At 49.0% G+C, this 26,688-nt stretch overlaps 1 protein-coding gene across 4 annotated transcripts in view; it reads right to left on the minus strand.

Moving 5' to 3' along the window:
• The window catches only part of CENPC (centromere protein C), a 1,220,926-nt gene that overhangs the window by 933,249 nt on the left and 260,989 nt on the right, over positions 1-26,688 (minus strand). For 3 of the 4 annotated variants that reach the window (XM_078676246.1, XM_078676245.1, XM_078676247.1), the window contains 2 exons: positions 26,142-26,445; positions 18,638-18,826 (listed from right to left, as the gene is read on the minus strand). In XM_078676246.1, coding sequence (XP_078532372.1) covers positions 18,638-18,826; positions 26,142-26,445 — 493 coding nt within the window. The remainder of the gene's footprint in view (positions 1-18,637; positions 18,827-26,141; positions 26,446-26,688) is intronic. The other variant, XM_078676249.1, reaches the window with a different exon arrangement.

Here is a 26,688-nt window from a genome sequence, read left to right on the forward strand (position 1 = left end):
CTGAGTTGACGCTGTGGTGGCGCAGAGTGATGCTGTGGCGGTGCAGAGTGATGCTGTGGTGGTGCAGAGTGATGCATTCTTGGCCCTGAGTGATGATGTGGTGGTGCAGAGTGATGCTCTGGTGGTGCAGAGTGATGCTCTGGTGGTGCAGAGTGATGCTCTGGTGGTGCAGAGTGATGCTCTGGTGGTGCAGAGTGATGCTCTGGTGGTGCAGAGTGATGCTGTGGTGGCGCTGAGTGATGCTGTGGTGGCGCTGAGTTGACGCTGTGGTGGCGCTGAGTTGACGCTGTGGTGGCGCAGAGTGATGCTGTGGTGGCGCAGAGTGATGCTGTGGCGGCGCAGAGTGATGCTGTGGCGGTGCAGAGTGATGCTGTGGTGGTGCAGAGTGATGCTGTGGTGGTGCAGAGTGATGCTGTGGTGGTGCAGAGTGATGCTGTGGTGGTGCAGAGTGATGCATTCTTGGCCCTGAGTGATGATGTGGTGGTGCTGCTGAGTGATGCTGTGGTGGTGCAGAGTGATGCTGTGGTGGTGCAGAGTGATGATGTGGTGGTGCAGAGTGATGATGTGGTGGTGCAGAGTGATGCTCTGGTGGTGCAGAGTGATGCTCTGGTGGTGCAGAGTGATGCTCTGGTGGTGCAGAGTGATGCTCTGGTGGTGCAGAGTGATGCTCTGGTGGTGCAGAGTGATGCTGTGGTGGTGCAGAGTGATGCTGTGGTGGCGCTGAGTGATGCTGTGGTGGCGCTGAGTTGACGCTGTGGTGGCGCTGAGTTGACGCTGTGGTGGCGCAGAGTGATGCTGTGGCGGTGCAGAGTGATGCTGTGGTGGTGCAGAGTGATGCATTCTTGGCCCTGAGTGATGATGTGGTTGTGCAGAGTGATGCTCTGGTGGTGCAGAGTGATACGTGATGCTCTGGTGGTGCAGAGTGATGCTCTGGTGGTGCAGAGTGATGCTCTGGTGGTGCAGAGTGATGCTGTGGTGGTGCAGAGTGATGCATTCTTGGCCCTGAGTGATGATGTGGTGGTGCAGAGTGATGCTCTGGTGGTGCAGAGTGATGCTCTGGTGGTGCAGAGTGATGCTCTGGTGGTGCAGAGTGATGCTGTGGTGGCGCTGAGTTGACGCTGTGGTGGAGCTGAGTTGACGCTGTGGTGGCGCAGAGTGATGCTGTGGCGGCGCAGAGTGATGCTGTGGCGGCGCAGAGTGATGCTGTGGCGGCGCAGAGTGATGCTGTGGTGGTGCAGAGTGATGCTCTGGTGGTGCAGAGTGATGCTCTGGTGGTGCAGAGTGATGCTCTGGTGGTGCAGAGTGATGCTCTGGTGGTGCAGAGTGATGCTCTGGTGGTGCAGAGTGATGCTGTGGTGGTGCTGAGTTATCCTGTGGTGGTGTTGAGTGATGCATTCTTGGCCCTGAGTGATGATGTGGTGTTGCTGAGTGATGATGTGGTGTTGCAGAGTGATGCTGTGGTGGTCCAGAGTGATGCTGTGGTGGTGCAGAGTGATGCTCTGGTGGTGCAGAGTGATGCTGTGGTGGTGCTGAGTTATCCTGTGGTGGTGTTGAGTGATGCATTCTTGGCCCTGAGTGATGATGTGGTGTTGCTGAGTGATGATGTGGTGTTGCAGAGTGATGCTGTGGTGGCCCTGAGCGAAATTCTTGTGTGCTGAGTAATGCTGTGATGACGCTGAGTGATGCTGTTGTGGCGCTGAGTGATGCTGTAGTGGCGCTGAGTGATGCATTCTTGGCCCTGAGTGATGCTGTGGTGGTGCAGAGTGATGCATTCTTGGCCCTGAGTGATGATGTGGTGGTGTTGCTGAGTGATGCTGTGGTGGTGCAGAGTGATGCTGTGGTGGCGCTGAGTGATGCTGTGGTGGCGCTGAGTGATGCTGTGGTGGCGCTGAGTGATGCTGTGGTGGCGCTGAGTGATGCTCTGGTGGTGCAGAGTGATGCTGTGGTGGTGCTGAGTTATCCTGTGGTGGTGTTGAGTGATGCATTCTTGGCCCTGAGTGATGATGTGGTGTTGCTGAGTGATGATGTGGTGTTGCAGAGTGATGCTGTGGTGGCCCTGAGCGAAATTCTTGTGTGCTGAGTAATGCTGTGATGACGCTGAGTGATGCTGTGGTGGTGCAGAGTGATGCTGTGGTGGTGCAGAGTGATGCATTCTTGGCCCTGAGTGATGATGTGGTGGTGTTGCTGAGTGATGCTGTGGTGGTGGAGTGATGCTGTGGTGGCGCTGAGTGATGCTGTGGTGGCGCTGAGTTGACGCTGTGGTGGCGCTGAGTTGACGCTGTGGTGGCGCTGAGTTGACGCTGTGGTGGCGCTGAGTTGACGCTGTGGTGGCGCTGAGTTGACGCTGTGGCGGTGCAGAGTGATGCTGTGGTGGTGCAGAGTGATGCATTCTTGGCCCTGAGTGATGATGTGGTGGTGTTGCTGAGTGATGCTGTGGTGGTGCAGAGTGATGCTGTGGTGGTGCAGAGTGATGCTGTGGTGGTGCAGAGTGATGCTGTGGTGGTGCAGAGTGATGCTGTGGTGGTGCAGAGTGATGCATTCTTGGCCCTGAGTGATGCTGTGGTGGTGCAGAGTGCTGCATTCTTGGCCCTGAGTGATGATGTGGTGGTGTTGCTGAGTGATGCTGTGGTGGTGCAGAGTGATGCTGTGGTGGTGCAGATTGATGCTGTGGTGGTGCAGAGTGATGCTGTGGTTGTGCAGATTGATGCATTCTTGGCCCTGAGTGATGATGTGGTTGTGATGCTGTGGTGGTGCAGAGTGATGCTGTGGTGGTGCAGAGTGATGCTGTGGTGGAGCAGAGTGATGCTGTGGTGGTGCAGAGTGATGCATTCTTGGCCCTGAGTGATGCTGTGGTGTTGCTGAGTGATGATGTGGTGGTGCAGAGTGATGCATTCTTGGCCCTGAGTGATGATGTGGTGGTGCTGCTGAGTGATGCTGTGGTGGTGCAGAGTGATGCTGTGGTGGTGCAGAGTGATGCTGTGGTGGTGCAGAGTGATGCTGTGGTGGTGCAGAGTGATGCTCTGGTGGTGCAGAGTGATGCTCTGGTGGTGCAGAGTGATGCTCTGGTGGTGCAGAGTGATGCTGTGGTGGTGCTGAGTTATCCTGTGGTGGTGTTGAGTGATGCATTCTTGGCCCTGAGTGATGATGTGGTGTTGCTGAGTGATGATGTGGTGTTGCAGAGTGATGCTGTGGTGGCCCTGAGCGAAATTCTTGTGTGCTGAGTAATGCTGTGATCACGCTGAGTGATGCTGTGGTGGCGCTGAGTGATGCTGTAGTGGCGCTGAGTGACGCTGTGGTGGTGCTGAGTGATGCATTTTTGGCCCTGAGTGATGATGTGGTGGTGCGGAGTGATGCTGTGGTGGTGCGGAGTGATGCATTTATGGACCTGATGATGCTGTGCAAATGTGTATATGTGCAGTTAAGCTTATGTAACTCTCTGTGTGTCTGCCAGCCTCTCCATGTAAGACAACGTATGTTAATGCGGCAAGCTAAAAAGAAAGACTACTAACGAAGTATTAAAGGCCTGCACGTAACTTGTAGTGCAACCGTAGCAGTTATGTTCGTGCAATTCTCTTTGTGTGTGCCTGTTTATATAATAGAAGGAATGTTAATGCGGCATGCTAGAAAGAATAAAACGAGGGAGTTGTTGGGTATTGACTCGGGGGGGGGGGGAATACACGGCGCTGATGCAATTACGGTGGTGGCTGAGGGTACACACAGATGGCGAGAGTCATGGTTATTGGATACGAAGGGTCCTTGATGTCGAGCCTGGATGATGGGGCTGTTGGGCCCGGGGCCACACTTCGTGTCCTTAGTTGGAACGTACGAGGGGTGCTGGACAAGATCAAGCGGGGGGCAGTTCTGAAGCAGGGTGGGGGCAGACGTTGTGATGCTGCAAGAAACACATCTCCTGGGGACTAAAACACTATGCCTCCAGCGATTTGGCTACAGTCAGGTCTTCCATGCGGGCTTCGCCAGGGGTTCCAGAGGCGTGGCCATACTGGTACATCGCAGGGTCCCATATGTACACTCCACCCACTGGATCGACCCACAGGGTCGATACGTCTTTGTTCAGGGTACATTGGGGGTGGAATCAGTAGTGTTTGGCTGTGTGTATGCTCCGCCCCCTTTGCAGTGGTCCCTGGTGGAAAAGATTTTGGCAATATGGGCGGACATCCCAAGTGTGCTGGCCATCATCGGTGGAGACTGGAACGATGTGATGGATCAGGCACACGATAGGTACAGGCCTGGGGGGGGGGGGACTGGGGCACTCGGCCATACAAAATTGCATGACATGATTAGGAACCTGGGATGGGTAGACACATGGAGACACATGCATGGCGCGCAGCGTGAATACACCTTCCTTCCAGTGGTCCATAAATCCTTCTCTAGGCTGGATTATATCTTCGTTCCCCTGGCGGCCCAGGGTAGGGTGGAGGCTGCGGATATACTACCGCGGGGGCTGTCGGACCATTCCCCGGTGGCGGTTACTATTGGGTTGGACCGGAGGAGGCAGCCATTCCGCTGGCGCCTCTTGGTCTGGCACTTACAATTAGGGGACTACCAGGCTCATATGAGGAAGGCCATAGCGCAATATCTGGCTGAGAACACCGGAACGGTGGCGAATAAGGCAACACTCTGGGAGGCCATGAAGCCCACACTGCGGGGCATAGACATAGCGTGGTGTGCGGCGGCCAGGAGGCGGCGTAGGGAGACTTTAGATCGAGCGGAGGCAGACATACGGGACTTGGAGCGACGTAGTGGCCCAGAGGGCGAGGGCCAGGCGGTTGAGCAACTGCTGCTGGCGCAGCAGTCTTATGCTTCATTGTTGCTAGACAAGGCGCGGCAGCTGTGGCTTGCGACCCGTAGCAGGGTATATCAGTGGGGGGGATAAATCTGGGACGATGCTGCATAGATTGTGTCAGGGCCAATTCCATGCTCAGACCCCTCCGAGAATTCTTGATGGCGCCGGTGCCCTGATGACTGACCCCATGTTGCTTGCGGAGATCTTTGCGACTTACTATGCCGACCTATACTCCCCGAATGAATGCATCGACGCGGGTCTGATCGACAAATTTATAGTGGATCTGCTGCCACGGGCGATTACGGATGAAGCCCGCGAACGTCTGGATAAACCATTGACGGAGGATGAGCTCGGTGTCGCTCTGGGGGAATTGAATACAGGGAAGGACCCGGGTCCCAACGGCTTTCCCAGCGAATTCTTTAAGAAATTCCACCTCCAACTAGGAACCCAGTATAGGGCGGTGGTAGAGGAGGCACGGGAACATGGAAGTCTGCCCCAGGACTGGAGACACGCTGAGGTAGTGGTGTTTCACAAGCCTGGCCGGCCCCCTGAGCAGTACGCGTCGTACCGCCCAATTTCCTTGTTAAATGTGGAGGCCAAAGTCTTAGCTAAGGCGCTGGCTAATAGGTTACTGCCATATATCACCGAACTTATACATCCGGACCAGGCCGGCTTTATGCCCAAACGGGCGACGCGACACATCATCAGGCGGGCCCACTTCGCGGTGGCGGCGATTCGGTCTTCGGGGGCGCAGGCGGCGCTACTCCTGGCGGACATGGACAGGGCGTTCGATTCACTCAGTTGGACGTACCTGTTTTCGCTCCTGCCGCGGCTGAACTTAGGGCCGGTATTTCTGTCATATGTGAAACTACTCTATACTGACCTCACGGCCTCCGTTAGGGTGGCAGGGGCGGTGTCCTCGAGATTTGCCATCCAGAGGGGCACCAGGCAGGGCTGCCCCCTCTCACCTTATTTATTCGCCTTGGCCATGGAACCCCTGGCCGCCTGGGTCCGGATTGACACGCAGCTGAAGGGCTTAGAGTTGACAGGAGACCTGTCGGACCGCATTGCATTGTACGTGGACGACGTCCTGTTTTTCCTCACAGACCTCAATAAATCAGGGCCTCGCCTCATGCGTATCCTACAGATCTTTGGTGAGACATCGGGCCTCTACATGAACCCACGCAAGTCTACTCTCTGGGTGCTAGGAAATGGCCAGACGATCGGGGATTGGTCATTGGAGCTCCAGAAGGCAACAGGAGGAATTAAATATCTAGGGTGTTCCTGACCGAGACCCCAGCTGTTGCATGGGAGCGTAATGTGGTGCCGGTCTGGGAGCGGACTCAGGCAGATATTAAAATATGGACCCGCATGCCACTGACCATCTATGGTAGATCGGCCATATTTAAAATGGTGGCCTTGCCCAGACTGTTGTATCAGTTGCAGAACTATCAGTACCTGATCCAACCCTCATGGTTCAAGTGAGTAAACACGGTCTTGGGACAATTCCTCTGGGCGGGTGGCTCCGCTAGGGTGGCGTTGCGCTCGTGCTTTCGCTCAACGTATGGAGGGGGGTTAGCGACCTCGGACGTTCTCTCTTATTACCAAGCGTCCCATCTCCTAGTCTTAAATGAATGGTGGTATGGGGACAGGGGAGACCCGGCCTATTCTCTGGAGAGGCTACTGATGGAGCCACATACGCTCCACACGCTGCTTTATGCCACAAGAGAGCGCAGAGCCCTGCCGTCGGTGACACAGGTAGTTTTCGACGTCTGGAGGCGAGCGCTGCGGCGAATGGGATGGTGGCGAACCTTGACTGAGGAAACCCCCCTTTGGCGTAATGAATATGCTACTTACCAGTATGCATCTGTTCTTGGCATGTAGGGCTGCTGACATTCATATCTATAGCATAGATCGCCGCCTAGTGTTGGGTCCGGATGATTGCACATTGTTGTCCTGGAAGAGTCTTCGAAGTATCACGAGATAGGTGGCTCCTCCCCTGGACTACAGTGCGCATGGGCATCGACTCCATCCCCAGATTGTTTTTAGCCATTGTGGCGAAGATGGAGTGTAAGAGTGTGAGCGATGGCCATGCTAAGAGTAAGCGTAAATTCTGCAGCCGCTACAGGCGCCGGGGAGGAGGGCGGGTGATATGAATGTCAGCAGCCCTACATGCCAAGAACAGATGCATACTGGTAAGTAGCATATTCAGTTCGAGGCATGTGGGCTGCTGAATTCATATCTATAGCATAGAATATATAGCAGTCCCTCCATTATCGGCGGCCGCCTGTGCCAGCTGCAGACGTTTGAAAAAGTGTCTTTAGAACAGCCTGCCCTACAGCTGCTTGGAGTGCACATCTACACAGTAGTGTTTAGTAAATGTGTGTGGGGTAGACCATGTGGCTGCTCTACAAATGTCTTCCAAAGGGATATTACCAAGGAAAGCCATGGAGGCCCCCAACTTGCGGGTGGAGTGGGCTCTGGGGGGGACCGTTAAAGTGCGCTTAGCCTTCTGATAGCAAATCTGAATACACTTAATGATCCACCTGGCTATACCTGCTTTGGAAATGGGGTTGCCTTTGTGTTGGGCAGAGAAGGCAACAAAGAGTTGTTTCGTCTTCCTAAAATCTTTGGTCCTATCGATGTAGTACATCAAAGCTCGTTTGACGTCAAGAGTGTGGAGCATTCTTTCGGCTACTGTCTCTGGGTTTTGAAAGAACACGGGCAGTTCAATAGTCTGACATGGAACTGAGAAACCACTTTAGGAAGAAATTTAGGGTTAGTGCGCAGCACCACCCTGTTCGAGTGAATTTGTATGAATGGCGCTTGTACGGTGAGCGCTTGGAGCTCACTAACACGTCTCAGAGACGTAATGGCTATGAGGAAAGCCACTTTCCATGTTAAGAATTGAACCTCGCATGAATGCAGAGGCTCAAAGGGTGGGCCCATCAGCCTGGTGAGGACCACATTAAGGTTCCATACAGGAGCTGGCGGGGTCCTGGGAGGAATGACCCGTTTCAGTCCTTCTAGAAAGGCTTTAATGGCAGGCACTCTGAAAACCGAGAGATGCTGCCTGTTTTGGAGATAAGCCGCTATGGCGGATAAGTGTATCCAAATGGAAGCATATGCTAGATTGCATTTGTAAAGATGTAACAAATAACAAATGATGTTGGGAGTAGATGCATCCAGCGGGTCGATGTTGTGTTCTGCACAGTAAACGACAAACCGCTTCCATTTCGCTGCATAGCAAGCTCTGGTAGTGGGCTTCCTCGCCTCCCGTATGATATCCATGCAGTCGGGAGGCAAGTTAAGGTAGCCAAATTCTAAGACTTCAGGAGCCAGATCGCCAGGTTGAGCTGTTGCGGATCTGGGTGCTGAATGTCGCCATGGCTCTGCGTCAAAAGTCTGGGTGTGAGGTGCAGCCTTTGATGCGGTACCACGGAGAGTTCTAGAAACGTGGTGTACCATGGTTGGCGTGCCCACGTTGGAGCAACCAGGATGAGTGTCATCGAGTGTTGCTTTAGCTTTCGTGCCACCAGCGGTATGAGAGGTGCTGGGGGAAAAGCGTACGCAAATCTGCCTGACCAGTTCATCCATATCGCATTGCCCTGCGACTGTGGGTGAGGGAACCTGGCGGCAAAGCTTTGGCATTTTGCGTTTTCCCTTGTGGCAAACAGGTCTATCTCTGCTTGACCCCACTGCTGGAAGTACGGGCGGAGTACTGATGGATGTATCTCCCACTCGTGCATTTGGTGGCTGTACCTGCTGAGAAGATCCGCCATCTGATTGTCCTTGCCCGGGAGGTGTTCCGCCATGAGGAAGATGTTCCTTTGAATGGCCCACTTCCACATGCTCTGAGCCAGATGAGACAACTGTGGAGAGTGTGTACCTCCCTGCTTCTGAATGTAGTACATTGCTGTCATGTTGTCCGTCCGGATCAACACGACCTTGTTGCACAGATGTACCTTGAATGCCTTCATCGCCATGAAGATTGCCATCAGTTCTAGGTAGTTGATGTGCATCTTCTTTTGCTGCGTTGTCCATAGTCCCTGCACCGTGTAGTGGAGTACATGAGCTCCCCATCCCTGGAGAGATGCGTCCGTCGTCAGGATAATCTGTGGCACAGGCTCCTGGAACGGTCGGCCCTTGCAAAGGTTGTGTGGATTCCACCAATGCAGAGAGCTGTATGCCCGACCGGTCACCAACACTAGGTCGTTCAACTGTCCTTGAGCCTGAGTCCACTGATGAGCCAAGCATTCTTGGAGCGGACGCATATGTAGCCTCGCGTGCGGGACTATGAATATGCAGGAGGCCATCATGCCTATCAACTGCATGAACACTCTTGCTGGAAGCGAGTGTTGCGGTCTGAACTTCTGGATCAGCGACTGAATGCTGCCGACCCTCACAGAATTTGGCTGAGCTGTGGCTGCCAGAGTATCTATTGTCGTGCCCAGATACTGCCGCACATGGGCTGGCTGAAGGTGCGACTTCGGATAATTCAGTGAGAATCCCAGATCGTGAAGAAGGTGAATGGTGTGGGACATGTTGGCGGCCACTGCTGGGCCGACTTTGCTTGGACAAGCCAGTCGTCCAGATAAGGGTAAACGTGAACGTTTTGCCTCCGGAGGTGCGCAGCCACTGTCGCCAGGCACTTTGTGAACACCCTGGGCGCTGCGGTCACCCCGAAAGGGAGGACCTTGAATTGATAATGCCGATTCTGAATGGTGAATCTGAGGTATTTTCTGTGTGATGGATGTAGTGGAATGTGAAAATATGCATCCTTGAGATCCAAGGTTGCGAGGAAGTCTCCCTGATTGAGCAACGGAAGAACCTGCTGCAGCGTCAGCATGTGAAAGTGTTCTGAGAGAATATACTGGTTTAGGGGTCTGAGGTCCAGTATGGGTCTGAGGCACCCGTCCTTCTTTGAGATTAAGAAGTACAGGGAATACACTCCTGTGCCTTGTTCCCCCACCGGCACGAGCTCGGTTGCTCCTTTTTGCAGCATGACAAGTACCTCTTGCTGCAATAAGTGCAAATGCTCTGTGGACATAGGACGGTGTTTTGGTGGCATGTTGGGTGGAGTGGCTGTTAACTCCAGACAATAACCGTACTGGATACGTTTTCTGACCCACCTGTCTGTGGTGATGGATTTCCAGACTGGCAGGAACTGCTGGAGTCTCCCCCCGACAGGTGTGAAATGGTCGGGGGGCAGTGACAGGGCGTCACTGTTTGTTGGTGGCAGAGGAGCGGGAGTTGTTGTTACCCCGGCCTCTTCCCTTGGTGCTGTTGCCCCGATAGCCGCCTCTACTCTTGTTAGTGTACGAGGACTGCGCCCCACCTTTAGTGTATTGCGTTTGCTGGGACATCTGGCCTCTGGAAACACCTCTATTGCTTGAGCGACGAAAAGTACTGCCCCAAAACTGTTGGGACTGGAGAGCCCCCATGGACTTTGCAGTCTCGGTATCCTTCTTTATTTTTTCCAGGGTGGTATCCACCTCAGGACCAAATAATCTATCAGGGTTTACCGGCTGATTGAGGATGGTGGTTTGTATCTCCCGCTTGAAACCAGAGATTCTGAGCCATGCCGGACGTCTCAACATCACACTTGTGTTAATGGCCCTGGCTGCGGTGTCCGCCACGTCCAGAGCACATTTAATAGAAGCGTTGGAGATGAGCTTCCCTTCCTGAATGAGCATCTCCGCTGCCTCTTTATACTGATCTGGAAGATGTTGTAACAGGGTCTCTAGGGTATCATAGTGTGCCCTGTCATATCTGGCCAGGAGTGCCTGAGTGTTGGAAATACGGCAGATATTGGCCGCTTGAGCCGCCACCCTCTTCCCTGATGCTTCTAGCACTTTCGATTCCTTGTCAGGGGAGGAGCATCACCAGTGGTCTGAGAATTTGCCCTCTTCCGGGCATTTGAAACGACCAGAGAGTCCAACGGCAACTGGCCCTTGATGTAGGTAGGGTCGCCAGGTGCCGGCTTATACTTCTTTTCAATCCTAGGGTTGATAACCCTGGCACGTGTGGGTTCTTTAAAAATGTCTGCAGCATGTTTCAGAACCCCTTTCAGCATCGGGAGAGTCTTGACAGTCTTTTCTGCTGTGGAAAAGGTATCAAAGAGGAAGTCCACTTCAATAGGGTCAGCATGCAGCTGGGGACGTCGTGGTTTTTAGCCGCCCTCTCAATAAGAGCATTAAACACTGCCGAATCCTCAGTAGGAGAGGTTTTGACATTGTACACCTGAGTGTCCGGGGCAGTTTGCTGATCTCCCGGGTCCCCAGCATCTGCCCAAGAGTCCTGGTGATCTTCAGGATCAGTGTTGGCAGGAAAGTTATACTGCTCATCATCACCTTCCCCAGCCTCCACATCTGAATAAGTGGGTGAGGGTGTAGCAGCTGTTGGAGTTCGTGGAGCAAGTGGCTCAACCAGAACTGGGGAATCCGTAGAAGGCTTTTTGCGCTTCAAAGGAATCGTGTAGGACTCCAAAGGCTGTGTCGCCGTGATCTTTCTCTTGTAGAGGGTAAGTTTACCGGTGTCGATAAAGTGTTCCGACTGCTCCTCCATCAAGGGTTGTCGATGCTTCATGCTCCCAAGCGGCTGAGAAGGCTTCGACCCTGTAGACACTTGCACGGGCGCTTCGGCAACCGACCTTGGTGCGAAGGCCTTCGGTGCCACCTTCAGCGGCAACATAAACAGGAGTGGCGTCGAAGACTTTGGCGTTTTGGCAGCCTGCTTCGGGGTGGAAGCCTCCTTCGGATCGACCGCGGAAGCCTTGTTCCTTGTGCGTTGCAGTGAGTCCGACACTTGCTTCGTAAAGGAAGCGGACGGTTTCGTCGACCCGACAGTTGTCCTCGGTCCACCAGCGTGTGTAGACTCGAGCGTTGATGTCTTGGTCTTGTCCGGCCGATGTACGGGATCCGCCCTCTTAGGTGCGCCGTGTCCTCCTTCCGTGTCGACGGCCTTCGGCGCAGACGTCTTCGGGTCAGCGACCTTGACTATTGGTTTTGGGGCCCCAGTCTTCGGCTCGACGCCCTTGATCGATTTGGGCTCGACGCCCTTGACCGACTTTGGCTCGACGCCTTTGTTCGACTTCACCGGGTCGACAGCCTTCTTCGGCTTCGGCTGCCCCGACACGTCGGAAGACGAGGAGGCGGCCAGAGGGACAGACGTCTTCTGTTTCGACGGCGTCTCCATCACTTTCGTTTTCGTCGACACCGAAGCTTTCACTTTCAGTTTCGTTTTGACCAACAGCGGCTCCGCAGAAGTGTCCGTAGCCGGGCCCGTAGGCGAGGCCGTGGATCTGGGTGTAAGGTCTTGGGTAAGGCCATGTGGCGATCCCTCGACCTGAGCCTTAGTGATTGTTTGAACGGGACATAGCTCTTGGCCTGAGCTATCTTCCGTGGCCCCATAGGCCTCATTGTCGTCTCCTACCTCGTCGACGACTTCTTCTGCATCGAGCACTTCGACGTCCGCGTCGTAGTCGTAGTCGATGTCCTCCGCTGGAGGTGAAATCTGCATATGAACTTCTTGTTCGTCTGCTTCTTCTCTCTCGAAGATGTCCACCGGTGCCGGGGCCGACTGCTGGGCCTCCAGGCGCGCCACGCACCGAAGTCGAATCGTCTTCTTCGATCGAAAACGGGAACAAGCCATACAGTTGGCTTCATCGTGATCCGGCGACAGGCACTTGTTGCACACCGGGTGGACGTCGATGTGGGGATACTTAAATCCACACACGGGACATTTCTTGAACGGGCTCCGTTCCATGATGTGTCGTCGAAAGTCTTGTTGCGTCGACTGGGCCTCGAGCACCGAAGAGCCACGCGACTCCTCTGGACGTCCGACTCGGAAACTGAGCCGGAACAGAGCTGGGCACCGAACACAAGACAATACCGACGCTATAGGAAAAAGGCCTTAGGCCTTAAGAAAAGTCTATATCGATTCCGAACTGGAGATAACGAATATACATCCGAGCCCAATGGCGGAAAAAACAATCTGGGGATGGAGTCGATGCCCATGCGCACTGTAGTCCAGGGGAGGAGCCACCTATCTCGTGATACTTCGAAGACTCTTCCAGGACAACAAAGTGCAATCATCCGGACCCAACACTAGGCGGCGATCTATGCTATAGATATGAATTCAGCAGCCCACATGCCTCGAACTGGCCGCCTTCCAGGTTTGGCAACCCTATCGGGATTTGCGGGATGGGACGCCGTTGTCATTTCTAGGTTGGGGGACGTTATGACAGGAACGACGCTAAAGTTGTTTCAAGAGCTGAGTGCGGAGTATGACATGCCATGCGAGCAGTTCTTCCGTTACTTACAATTTCGTCATGCCCTGGCTCCGGATCTGGAGGGTCTGATGTCGCTCCCCGAGTTTAGCCCACTGGAGGCCCGAGTTGTTATGGGGGAGATGGACACTAAGAAGATTTCCCGCATCTACCAATCCCTGATTATACACTGCTCCTCTGATTTACACAAACTTAAGGAGAACTGGGAGGCTGATGTTGGGCCGCTGGAGGAGGAAGATTGGAACGAGGCGCAGGCGAGTCCTAGAGGTGCGGCCATCTCGATCCGCCTCCGGCTGACAAAATTCAAATACTTCCACAGAGTATATTATACACGGCAGAGGCTGTGGAGGGCAGGACTCATTGCATCCCCAGAGTGCATTAGCTGTGGCAGTGAGGAGGGTACTTTCCTTCATACAGTGTGGAACTGTGGACGACTGGATAGGTTCTGGAATGGTGTCTGGAATGGCCTGGATGAGACGCTGGGCTGGGTGCTCCCGCGCACGCCGCGCTTGGGTCTGTTGCATGTGCTGGAGGGAGTGGGAGGCAACCTTTATAAGAGACATCTGTTATTATTGGGACTTACGGTGGCCAAGCGGGATATAGCTAGGGCCTGGAAGGACCCACATGCCCCGTCACTCATTGCTTGGAAGAGGGGCCTAGATTTCTGTATGGGGATGGAGAAGCCTATCTTTCTTGCCCGTGGCTGCCCCGGTAAACATTACAAGATTTGGAAAAGGTGGGCCGATTACAGAGGGTTCTGGCTAGAGCCCCTGTCTGAGCAGGATCCGGAATTAGAAGCTTGAGTGAGCTCCGCCGTAGGCTGTGTGTGCGTGAGTGATTGGATCTGTCGAATGCCGTGAATGTGTATTGATATTTGGCGGATACCTCTGGGGTACAGAGATCTGCGATTGTCTGTGATCTGTCAATAAAATCTGTTTTGAAAAAAAAAGAAAGAATAAAACGAGACCTAAAACAAGTCTTCACGGCTAGATGCTGTTTGGGAGGTGGGAGGTGAAGTAGGAGAGGGGGGAGTGATAGGGATGAAAGCGCTAGCGGCCGCATGCTGGCAAATAGTGACCAGCAGAGCGCGTGAAACACAATCACTTTAGAAACAGATGTCAACAGCTAACTCTATTTCTGCGAGTAGTTTGGCAAAGCTGGGCATTTTGTACTGGAATGGACATTCACAGAGCAATACTGTTTCTCAGCACATAATGAAACAACTGCTGTTCCCAAATACCATAACGCTCTCTTATTCTCACAAAAAAATTCACTTGCTGATTGTATCATTTGCCTTTTATTGCCCATAAAATATCACAATGACTTGGACTTCAATTGCTTGTCCACTACAACAGCTGTGGTGCGTGTCCTCTTTACATCAAAGAACAAGCGAATGGTGCTTGTAAGCGAAAGCCTGGTTAACCTCCAAACATTAATTTTCTATAAAATATGCAGAATTTAAAAGAAATGGTGAAAAGGTAAGGGCGATTGTTGGTTTTGAAGACTGAAAGCAATTCAAGATTAACACCAACCCAACGGGAGCATGGAATCCCAGCTAAATACGGCCTGAGTTAAGACAGTGAAAAAAAGAAAAATGATAAAGAATTACTCCAGTACCTTGAATGCGAGTTCACAGGATATAAAACTGCCCAAAAAGTAAAAGTATGGCTAAATATGAAACAGGCACTTATAAAATATTTACATGTAATAAGCAATGTCTCACAAGGGTGCAGTAAAAAGTGTGAATTACGATCAATTGTAAGCGGAATGGTGCTTTTAAGCAAAAGCCTTCTTAACCCAAAAATATTCATTGAATATTATCATTGAAAGTACAGGTTAAAAAAATATAGGCATTTGACACCGTAATTGATTAGTGAAGGAGACCGCTCGCTGGAGGTAGGTGAGACAGACAAGACCGAGAGGTGGGGATTAGTGAAGGAGACAGCTCGAGCAAACTTTCCCTTCACAAGGAGGATTAACAAGTCGAGTGTTTTCAGGCCGTGTCCCTTCTCTGTTGTCTAAATAGCACTGCCACTGTCCCATTTTAGCTACCTAACTAGCTTTAAATAAAAACTGCAGTATGTGCTTCATGCTTTATGGTGGAGTTTGAACAGGCTGTGCTGCATGCATGGAAACCTTCCAGCAGTAGCAAACAGAAGACACAGACAGAGAAACGTGCAGGTCAGAACAAAACCGGTGTTACGGTTGGAGTTTATGCAAGCGCAGTAGGTAACTATCTCGGACTCTAAGAGAAATAAAGTTAAAACATACATGCGAGGTGAGTCATGTCTGGAGGACACACACACGTTTTCCGGAACAAATATTACACATTACCTGCAGGATTGACACAATGCCTTGCAGTGTAACGTTTACATTAGGTCGACATATCATCTTATTGTTTACAGCGTTCATTTCCGACAGCAATGTATTGTTCCTGGTGCAATGTGGGGTGAATGCAGATAATGGTGGTGGAGGGGAGTAACGAGGGGGGGAGCACGCCGAAGCAAAATAAGGGAGGTTGTGAGGTTTAAAGTGAAAGCAACTTTGAGGAAAGCATGTGGTGTTATGACCAGAGCTGCTGGCTTTGCAAGGGGAGGAACCAGGTTTGAGTCTCTGCGTTGGCTCAACATCCTGTCATTCTGGGCAAATCATTGTCTAAAAAAATTTAAAAAAATAATGTAACTGGTACTAATGTAAAATGCTTTCAATATCTTCGGGTCGAGTTCACACTATATAAAACTGCAAAACATACATAAATAAAAGCAACATGGAGGAGATTGGGGGGGGTCGCAGAAGGAACACATTGGGAAGAATCACACTGGTGAGCGCAACAGGCTGGTGACTGGGTGACAGAGCAACATCGAAGAAACTTACATGAGGGAGGTAATAAGAATAAGGGAAAAAAACACCATTCATCTCTGCCCTGTCGGTGCAACCAATCTGAGCCGAGGCAGGAGATGGTGGTGGTGGAAGGGAGAGTACAACATGAGGAGATGCAGCGCAAAGCTGCAAGTAACGCGAGAATGTCGTTATTGTAAAAACACGAGCAGGAGATGGTGATGGCGGAAGGGAGGGAGGGAATGTTAAACACGAGAACGTTATTGTAAACAAGCTCCTGGCTTTGCTGTGGGGGGGGCGGGGCGGGAGCGCATTGCTTTGAACTCTGATGGCGGGGGAGCAGCTTGGGAGCGCATTCCATTGAAGTCTGGTGCGAGGCTGATGGGTTTGACGTGCACGCGCGTCTCACACGACTGGATCACATGAACTGGACGTAATCCGCACTTGGTCAAGAGTTTGTTTTGCCTACTATATACTCACCTATTAATCCCTGCGGGATATAATAGCAAGACTCAAAAAAGGGCGGCCATCTTTGAATGTCTCAGATTGCATAGATCGCCTGGATGTGGATCTTATTTTTATATCCCAATAGTAATAAAATTACTGGCAGGCACGTTAGTCTTGCATTTTAAAACTGGACAGTATGCCCAAATAATGAACTCATACGGCATATTGCGAATAATACGAGAGTATAACGCATTTGTGCTCTGCTTAATGCCTACCGTTAAATTAGGCTGATGGATGCTGCTGCATTGTTATATATGACTGTACCCTTTTCAATTTTATCTAGATTAAAAAACTCTTTGTACTTTTGGAAAAATACTCTCCCATGCTTTTGAAATGTCCTTCTATTCATTGATTGTTCATGTTTTGAATAGTTTCATATATGTTTAGATTTTTTCAAGGGTTCAAGACCATTTGGGGTTGAAGATATAATGAATTGCATATATCTTATACTGGAGTAAATATTTTCAAAAAAATCCCTTGCAGGCATCTTTGTACTCATTATTAATTGATTACCCAAGCCTCCAAGGGTATATTGGGTTCCCCACTTCCTTATACCATCGAGGATTGTAGCGCCATCTTGACGATGAGCAAAGGCCCTATGATGAAGCAGGACACCCTGTTAGAGTGTGTGAGTTCTCCAATTCCAAAAGAGAACCACACCCCTTGACTCCATACACTACTCGACTTGTTAGGACTTATCTACTTGTTACTTTTCTTTTCTACAGGAACTGAATCCCTAGGAGACTACTAAGACTATTCTCATTCCGGTCCCCAATATCAGCCTCTGTGTGTGGAGAACCCTGTGTGTATTGTCTAGAGGGTTTGAGCATGGTAGTGGTGAAGATGATGGAGGGGATTGAGGGTTAGGGTGGAAAGGGCTTAGAGACATGTCCTTTTTCTTCTTTAGAGGAATTTTGTAGCTTGTATCCTCTGAAAGAATTTTCATTTTGGAAGGGGTTACATCCTTTACCAATATATGTCAAGAATCTGGATTAATGTATGTTTTCTTTTGCTTAGGATCCAGTTTTTTCTTCAAAATTTCCAGGATAGGATCCAGAGGTTTTTGAAGGGCATCTTTTGTTTTAGCTGCCAAGCTGGACCCATCCTTTTTATTCTTGAAGCTGAAGGTTTCGGTGCCAAAGGTGTTTTTTTCTCAGATCGAGCAGGAAGGCTTGGTGTGCTGTTTTGGTGCCAAGCCCGAAGGCGGGCGTGGGAAGCAGTCTTGCAGTGCCGACCATGGTCAGAAGGCAGTGGTGACCCAAAATCATTTTGTTTGGTGGATGTTAGCTTGGTGAACAAGGGATCTTTGGTACTCACGGCAGGCACCCTGTCCACTGGAACGTCTTCGGACTCGAGGATGAACTCCAGGTCTGAATCTGACTTGTGGACTGAGAAGGCCGCCTCCTCTTCCACTGCTGTTGCTTCTGTCTCTTCCTGTTCAGTATCTTCTCTGAAGATATCTGGGGTGGGTTAGATGTTTTACCACTACCTGTCCCTTCGTCGAGCCAGGGGGTCCCGCAAAGTCTTTTTCAATTGGAACGATCGACAAGCATGGCAATTTTCATCTTTTTGCTCTGGTGAGAGACACAAGTTGCAGACTTTATGCGGGTTGGTGTGCGAATATTTTGAGTGACACCGAGGACAGAATTGAAACAGAGTCCGTTCCTTCTGCAGGAGACTATGTTTGTGACGGAGTGGAAGTAAACGACACAGCTAGGTCCGAAGGCTGATGATAGTTCTTATCAATCGAAGATGGAGATTTTGTTCACATTTTCGAAACTAGGAGGGTGGTGAAACGCGTACAATGCAAACAATACCGACGAGGGTACAGTGGGTTGCGCACCGAGGGGATCCCGTAGAACGTGTTCAAACTAGAGCACCGCAAACCACGTCCGAACCCAATGGCGGAAAGAAAACGTTCTAACAATGGAGTCGATGTCCATGCGCACCATAACCGAAAGGAGGAGTCTCCTTACCTCGTGATTGGAAAATACTTCTTCGAAGAAAAACAACTTGCCAACATCCGGACCATATACTAGATGGCAGGAGTATGCAAAGCATGTGTATCTACAGCACACATGTCTCAAACATAAGATTACATGTCAAATTAAATGAGGTAACACAAAGTTTAAAACATAATCAATTGCTTAAATAATACTGAACTATACAAAAATGACTAAATAAAGGTGTCCGGTTACCTGAGTCTAGTATCTTTCTGTGAGGCAGTGTGTACAGATGGCACAGTTTTTTCTGAAAACTCAGAAGGTACTGGAATCTTAATAAACCGGGGGGTCTGAATTATTTTGTCTTCAGGCTGACTGAGTTTAGTTAATTTTGATGCTGGTGTTTTTCTTCCAAATGGTGTTTCTTTATCCTTGAAGCTTAACCTATGTACACAAAAAGGGAACATTAATGACCCACTCAATATTTCCACTATATAGATTGAAATTGTACTGTCAATATAAAACAGCCTACTACATACATCCGACCTCTATGAACTGTTACCACTGACTGTTGTAAAAACACATTTTAGAAATTCAATGCACATAGATCAATCATAAAAAAAGAGGGCAGTATTCAGTATCCAACAGATCTAGGACTATTCTTCACTCTGAAAAAGCAGAGATCAGACAGTGAAGCTTGCGTCATTCCAGCTGGGTTGCTTTGTTAGAGATGCATGGGCCTGGCTCCCTCTTTCTGGTTGTGAGCAGCAGTGTGAGCTAGTATGAGGCTTGCACAGAAGGCAGTCAGAACACTTTTCATCCAGATTAGTGACTGTATTTGTTGTGCTCAGCCAGGAGTGTTTCATTTCTTGTTTACGCCCCGTGATCTTTGCCCTCTGATGTTTTTACATTAATGTAAATATTAAGTGGCTATGGTATAATCATAAACTTTCCCTGTTAACTGGGATTTGAACATGGCTAGAGATGCAAACAATCAGACCATACTAATATTTCTTTTACAGGATAAATCAAATCCCAAAAGACTAACTAGATACTCCTATCCATGAGTTCCAATACCTAGGAAAATTTATCTTTGAGGTTGGTGGTATCTCAGCATGCATACAAACTTTTCCCAAGCAGTAATATCAGGTTTCAGTCTGACAAAGTAGACCATAACACTACCAGGTAGCTGAACTAAATGTTTTTAAAAAAAAACACCCTTCTAGCAGTAACCAACTGACTCTTAGATCAAAAGCTAAACATTCAGCAACATAAAGAGTCTGAGGAATTACTTTATTAACAAAGACCTTGATCAACGGAGCAGTTGACTTCTCATAACACCTTATACAAAGTTCAAACCCTTATATGTACTACTAATGTAAAGGTGTTGGTTATGCCGTGCTGTACCATGACAATGTGCATTTAATGGTACCTCAAACCTCATGCTTTGTGCCTACAAGTCCTTTTGTTCCAGTTTTGTCAATTAATGTTGTTGCACATGTGTTAAGTGGGGTACAGGCTTGTGCCCCATTTTGTGAATTGGTGTGTAACATTTCTTATATTTAACCACAAGTACAATATTAGACCTCTGTCCGGCTGGACAAGTCCTAATCAATATAGCTACGACTGAGTCTATATTTATTGACTGTATATATCTTTTCCTAAAAGGGACCACTGTTGTTCAAATAGCTTTGGCTAAAAGGCCTTGCACTTCCTGTCATAAGACGGACATATAGTCCTCAGTCAGTTGTCCTGAGGGAGGTGGAAGGTGCGCTGGAGCAGGTACGAAGAGTAGAGAATACCCAACCTGGACAATTTGCAGGAACCAACAGGAAAATCTTATGGCTAGCCAAACCTGGTAAAAAATTGTTGGATCCTATATACAACAAGGCTGCTGTGCTCCTCTAAGAGCGCGCTAAAGGGGTTTGGCAGGTGGGCCTGCAGTTATGTGGGGCAGTGGACTGCACTGCCATGACCGCCAGGTTATAAAACGGTTGGGCAGCTTGCTGAGGCTGATTTGGCTGTCTGTATAGGGTAACCTTGCCAAAGCCACAAAAAGAACAAAATAATTGATGAGGTTGGCATGGTGGAGGAGGCAGGCCGGAGGACCGCGCTGTGGGGCTGCTCTCGCTGAAACGGTCCAGTACAGAATACGCTTTGTCCCAAAAGAGGCTAGTCCCATCAAAGGGAATGTCTATAACAGACTGAACGTCACCTGTAAACCCAGTCGAATGTAACCAGGTATGATGACCAATAGTGACACTAGTGCCAATGGCTCACTCGATGAAATCCGTGGTATCCAGGCCACAACGGAATGCAAACCTGGTAGCCTCACGGTCATCATGTATTGCCTGGGTCAGTACAGGCCGGTGGTCTTCCACAACACCTGGGAGGATTTGAGCAACAGAATCCCACAGAACATGAGAATAATGGCCCAGCAGGGAACTGGAATTGACTGACTGGAGGGTCAAACTAACAGAGTAAAATACCCTCTGCATGCCCATCATAAATGAAGCACTTTCTTCAGTGGCAGGACCCGGGGTGAGTTGTCAAGACTACAGGCAACCTGGAGGTCATATACCAGTTTTATTCATTGTAGGGTTGGCCACTTTTACCTTCCACATTGAAGTTATGATCTGAGTCTGTCCCAAACAAGGAATGTAATGTATGAGGTCTGCCCTGCAGAGGTGAGGCACTAAGAGGCTCAGATGGAGATGGTTGCGGTTTAATGGATACAGAGGAAAGCCTTGTTTAAGGATGGAGCAATGCAAACTCAGAGAGGACAATGGTTTGCGACTCCCCTTCCAGTGTCACTGAGTCAGCATCAATGTTCTGGGAACCAGCATAGAGCAGGAGGTGGGATCGGCAAATGTGTGGGTGAAGCAGCAGCGGTGTCAGAGGATCCAACAGGCCCTTGCGGTCATGTATGGCACTCTGATTTATTGACGCTAATAAAAATAATCCTTTATTTGTAAAGCGCACAGCTACCCGTAGGTTTCCCGGCGCTGGGGGCCATCAGGAAGATTAAGCAAGCTATTGCCTAGAGTCACATGGTGCTGGGCAGACCCCTGCCGCCGGGGATCAAACCGTGATCCCAAGCGTCCCGCGTAAGTCGCCCTGGCCGCTGCGCCACACCTCTTCCACACGCTAGGTCACTGCAGGTCTTAGAGTTGGGGCTTGACTCCAAGCACCACAGGTAAACCTGATGCAGATCTTTCACAGACATTTGTTCGATACAGTCCATACAAGTTTAAACCCTGTCGTCTTGGGAGGTGACTTGTCCCTGTGGGATGTGAGGTAAACAAATTTTAAAGAGATGAGTGGAAGCTCTGGATCTATGTCTGGTGGTGTGGCATGAATTAACTGACATCAGTGAACGGGAGTGGAAATTGTATTTTTGATTTGGCAAGGTAGGTGGAGAGAGGCTGTGAAACATTTGGGCTCAATCTTTGCAAAGCTCGAGATATCAGCGACACTGAACCAAGGAATGAGGTAAGCCTTGCACTGCTTCCTTGACTATACAGCTTTTCCTCGTGCATCCCCCTTTGCAATACGCATATTCAAAGTACAGGCAGGATAGAGTCAGAGGCAGTTGATGAGGGCACTGAAGCGTTTATAGCAGAGGGACTATGCAAGATTGTATAGCCCACTACCACTACACTGCCTCCAATGGTGGTCTGCACATTAATGGTTCAATAAAAACTATATGTAAAAATGGTTGTAGGAAGGTAGGATCCTTCTAGCATGGTTACCCCCACGTTGTGCCAGGTGTCATTGTGTTTTGCCTAGTCTGACTAGGATCCTGCTAAACAAGACCCCAGTCACAGTGCTTTGTCACTAAATTTAGCTATGGCAAGTACTTCTGTACATCCCCAATTAGCTAATGGTGTACTCTTGTAAGTCCCTAGTATACGGTACTAAGGTACCAAGAGCATAGGTACACAATGGGTCTCCCATGGGCTGCAGCATGTAATGTGCCACCTATGAGAGACCACTCAAAATGTGACTATTGTAGCCTGTGTGAGCTGGTGCTATCACCCCTCACCACAGATATAAGTTTTCTTATATATGAGGTGATTACAGTTAAAACCTGTAAGTCACCTCTATGGCAGGCCTTTCAGTCCAGAAGGGAGGGTGCTTGGTTATAAGGGTGATGGTGCATGAGCAGGACACCCCTACAACCCCCGGAGTTGATTCTCCAGGCTTTGAAAGTACGGTCAGCCATTTTAATACATAAGGAGGACATCAGTCATTACAAGATGTCTATCTTTATAGTGGCTGCACCGAACCCAGTCACGTTTGGTATCAAATATGTTGGAATCATACCCCAACACCGATTCCAGTGTTGGACGTATGATTCCATGTACTGGGGGGCTCCCTTGAGGTACCCCCATGTACTCTCGGTTACACCCTTTCAGGGTCTGACAGCAAACTTGATGCTGCCGACCACAGACACAATTCTACCCTCCTGCTGCTGAGCCAAGCTCGAGAAGGGGAAGGTAGAACAAATGATTTCCTTCCACAGGGACGTGTGACCACCTCACAGACGGAACTTAGTGTATTGGGCTGGAGTAGGGGCGCTTGTCAGCGCCACCAGACTACTTTGGAGGGCACATTTGGTGTCCTCCACGCATACTCCAGTTGGACCCAGTTCTGGGAGTCTGTGGATCACTCTCTGGAGCAAAACCAGAGAACGGACATGGGAGTATCCAGCCCTCTGTCCAGCTACTCCTCTGGGAGTGCTCCCCTCCCCCGAGTCATTCCAATCCTTTCCCTAGGGTACTTAAGGGCTTACAATCTTCCGATTCGTCATGGGACAAAACTGAAGCCTGAAACCACATCACTCTTTGACCGTCTGGACACTTGGACTTCACCTGGAATCAAGACTGCATCAAGGAAGACTCCTGCGGCTCCTGGTCTCGCAGTTCTGCAGGTCTTCTTTGTCGTCTGTGTCTGTGCTTGTTCCAGGATCTTTACCAGACCTGTGGGCATCAAGGACACCCGAAGTAATCTCCCTTGGAGTGAAGGAGTCACGCCCCTGCATCTGCAGTCACCGCAACAAAGCAGACCTTTCTGCTGCTCCTGAAGTCCCACAGACTTCGAAAGGCTCAGCAACACAGGTGGTGGTTCTGAAACTCCCTCAAGGCCTAAATTGCCCTCTGCAATTTTGAGGCCAGTGTCCCTCATAGGAACCGCTGGGACCAATCCCCTGTGCAGTCGACTTGCTGTTGCCAAGGCTTGTGGGCTATGCACTCCAGAGATCTTTGGGATACAAGAAGCTCCAAACTCCAGCATCTCTTTCTGCCAAGTATAGCGTCTTCACTGTATCCTCTGCACTGTGGCTATTTCTCCTTAGTGAGCTGCTCGAGGTCCTCTTGCGACTCTTGTGCCTTCGACCTGTGGGTCCTCTTGAGGATTTTCTTCTGCTTCAGTGGGCTCCCTTGCTTGCTAGGGGCCTGCTCTGACTGCTGATTGTGGTGAGTTCCTTGGACCTTGCTGGTCCCAACGTTCCTCCTTCACTTTCCACACCCGTTGCAGCTGCCAAGGCTTGTTGCTGCTCCTGCCGGACACTGACCCCCTGGTTCTCAACTTCCAACATGGGGCAGCTCATGCACGGCTTCTGTCTTCCACAGCGTATCCAGGTCCTCACAGCTGCAGCAGCAAGTCTCCTGAGCATCGTTGGGTATTGCACTTCCGTGCCTGCTGGTCACCGCCGAGTGGCATAGACACTGTCCCCTCTGCTTACAGGTTCTTCACTTCAAGAATGCACCATTTGATTCCATCGGACACTTGCACAATCTTCGCCAGAGGCATCTTTTCTGAAGGTACTCCATTGTGGCCTACGGCGGTTTCTGACGTCAATTCGCACCTATGCACACAGCTTCACTAGTGTAGGTACCCTGGATCCTGGAGTATTCACAGGTGGGGTGACTCTCCAACCTTCTGTCTTCCACAAAGTTTCTTCAGGGTCCACTTAAAAGGCTCCTTCTTCAAAACTGCAACCACGACTTCCACGTTAACTTTTATTGGACACGCAGCTATTTCCACTTTGCACACCGCCTGCGTAGGGTTCCTGGGTACTGGCCTTGGGTGGTTCCTTGTGTCCCCAGCTACTCGGAGTCTCTTGGTCCAAGTCCTGACTTCGGTCGAATTCCATTTTTTTAAGTATATGGTTTGGTCTCCCCCAGGAGAACACTGAATTTTGTGCTTACTTATCTATTGCAATTGAAGTATTATTGCGTATTTGTGTTGATATCTCCGGGTAGGAGATATTCCAATGTGTTAGTAAGTGGTGATTAATAAATAGACTTATATATATATATATATATATATACACACTGTGTGGCACTTCTTCATTTGACCTACACTACATGATTAAACTGGTCAATCAAGCTGCTTAACACTCCTTCAAGATACGCCTGAAGGCTGCTCTTTACAGCTACCACTATGAGAGCTTTCTACGGATGTCTAAGACCACTAAAATCACCATAAGGGTTGCCTGGATTAGTGCAAGGTACTTCACTTAAATAAGTGTGCACCACATACTAAGCCAGCCTCCTACAATGGTACTTCAGAGTTTTACTGCCGGCCTGGATTATAATTTTTTCCATTTTATAACATCTTGCTTAGGAGTATGTGAGAGGCAACATAAAAGACCTGCTGACATACTCTTTGATTTTCAGAGAAATGGTTGTTTTTAGGATCAGTAAAATACCTTCTTCGCACTGTTAATAATAGTTTGTTTGTCCGGACAGGTGCATCATTAGGTTTTCAGCCGCTGTATATGTAATCATATTAACTTTCATTTCTGATATGCTTTCCTTTAAAAAATGAAGCCAGATCCCATTTTAGGTTGTGGTTTTTTTTTTTTTTTTAAATCATTTAATTAAAAAAAATTGGGGAAAAAATCAAAGCATTGATTTAACATGTAGCACATTTTCTTTTTTTAGACGGGGATTATAAATTGTTTAGGACTATCTGTTTTATCATCTTTATTTCGACAAAATTGTCATAAAATTGAATACATTACATTCAACAATAAAATTTAGGGCACTTTGAATCAATTTAGGACTATCATTCCACAGCCTAGGAAGGACAATGTGTATTGCCTATGTTCTATTGGTGTTTCCCATAGCTACAGAGTCACAATCAAAGTTCTTCAAACATACATTAAAGATAAAGTTACCTCAGCTATTCATTAGACATTTTTGGATAGTGATATGTTCGCTATTATAAATGTTTCAACACAATGCACATAAGTACTTATATTCTACTGTCCCAAGGAAAGCAGCAACAGAACAGCAAATAAAGTAAATTGAGGTTACATATACTAATTACAATTTATGGTAGAAATACATTTAAAGAGCTAAAAAGGGATAAAGTGTACCTTTATCAATGTAACATTTGTGGTGACTAACGGGCAACTTTATAAAATCCTAACACCAAGAATTTGCAATAATCTGGACTTGAATCATTGAGGTCAAGACTAATGATACTGTAATAATACTAGTACAAATACGGAGTTTGAGGTCGACTACTAGAGTTAGGCTACACATACCTCACAAAAGCTAAGATTTGCAACCCTTCGGCAACTCCATTTAAAAGGTGTTGCTGCATACCTACTTTGACAGAGAAAACAGTTAAATAAAAAAATAACAAATCAAAACAATTGGATTGGAAAACACAATTAATTGACACTAAAGCGTTCACAAGAAAAAACAACGTTACAAATGCACATTAACAATTTGAATGATTTTACCTCTTTCGTGCCTGCAGCTTAACTGTGGGACTTGATGGTTCTACAACAACCGAACTGTCACAGGCATATAACTGGTCATGTGGTCTTTCCACATCGTGCGGATCTAAAGGAGCAGCCGTAATTTGGGCATCTGCCCCCAGAAGAATGGCTTCACCTTTCTCAGCTTCCACGTCTTCCTCATCATCACTCTCAAACATCATGGGCCTTTCTCTTTCTAGAAGGTTCTCTCCCTTTTTAGCACCTTGTCCAGGTGATCCAGAAACAACGGCATGTTTAAGCAAAGTATTAAAAGCCTGGTCAGATTCTGAAAGACAAATTAAAGCCTTCGTTTCAGGTCAAATCTCAAACACTGCAATTATTAAAAGGTTAACAGAATATATATATATATATATATATATATATATATATATATATATATATATATATATATATATATATATATATATATATATATATATATATATATATATATATATATATATATATATATAACTATTTACTCGCTATAACGTGGAATTACAAGAGCACACTTTAAACATTCACATTT

Source organism: Lissotriton helveticus, chromosome 2_1 (assembly GCF_964261635.1).
Source record: "Lissotriton helveticus chromosome 2_1, aLisHel1.1, whole genome shotgun sequence".
In the NCBI taxonomy this organism is placed as follows: domain Eukaryota; kingdom Metazoa; phylum Chordata; class Amphibia; order Caudata; family Salamandridae; genus Lissotriton; species Lissotriton helveticus.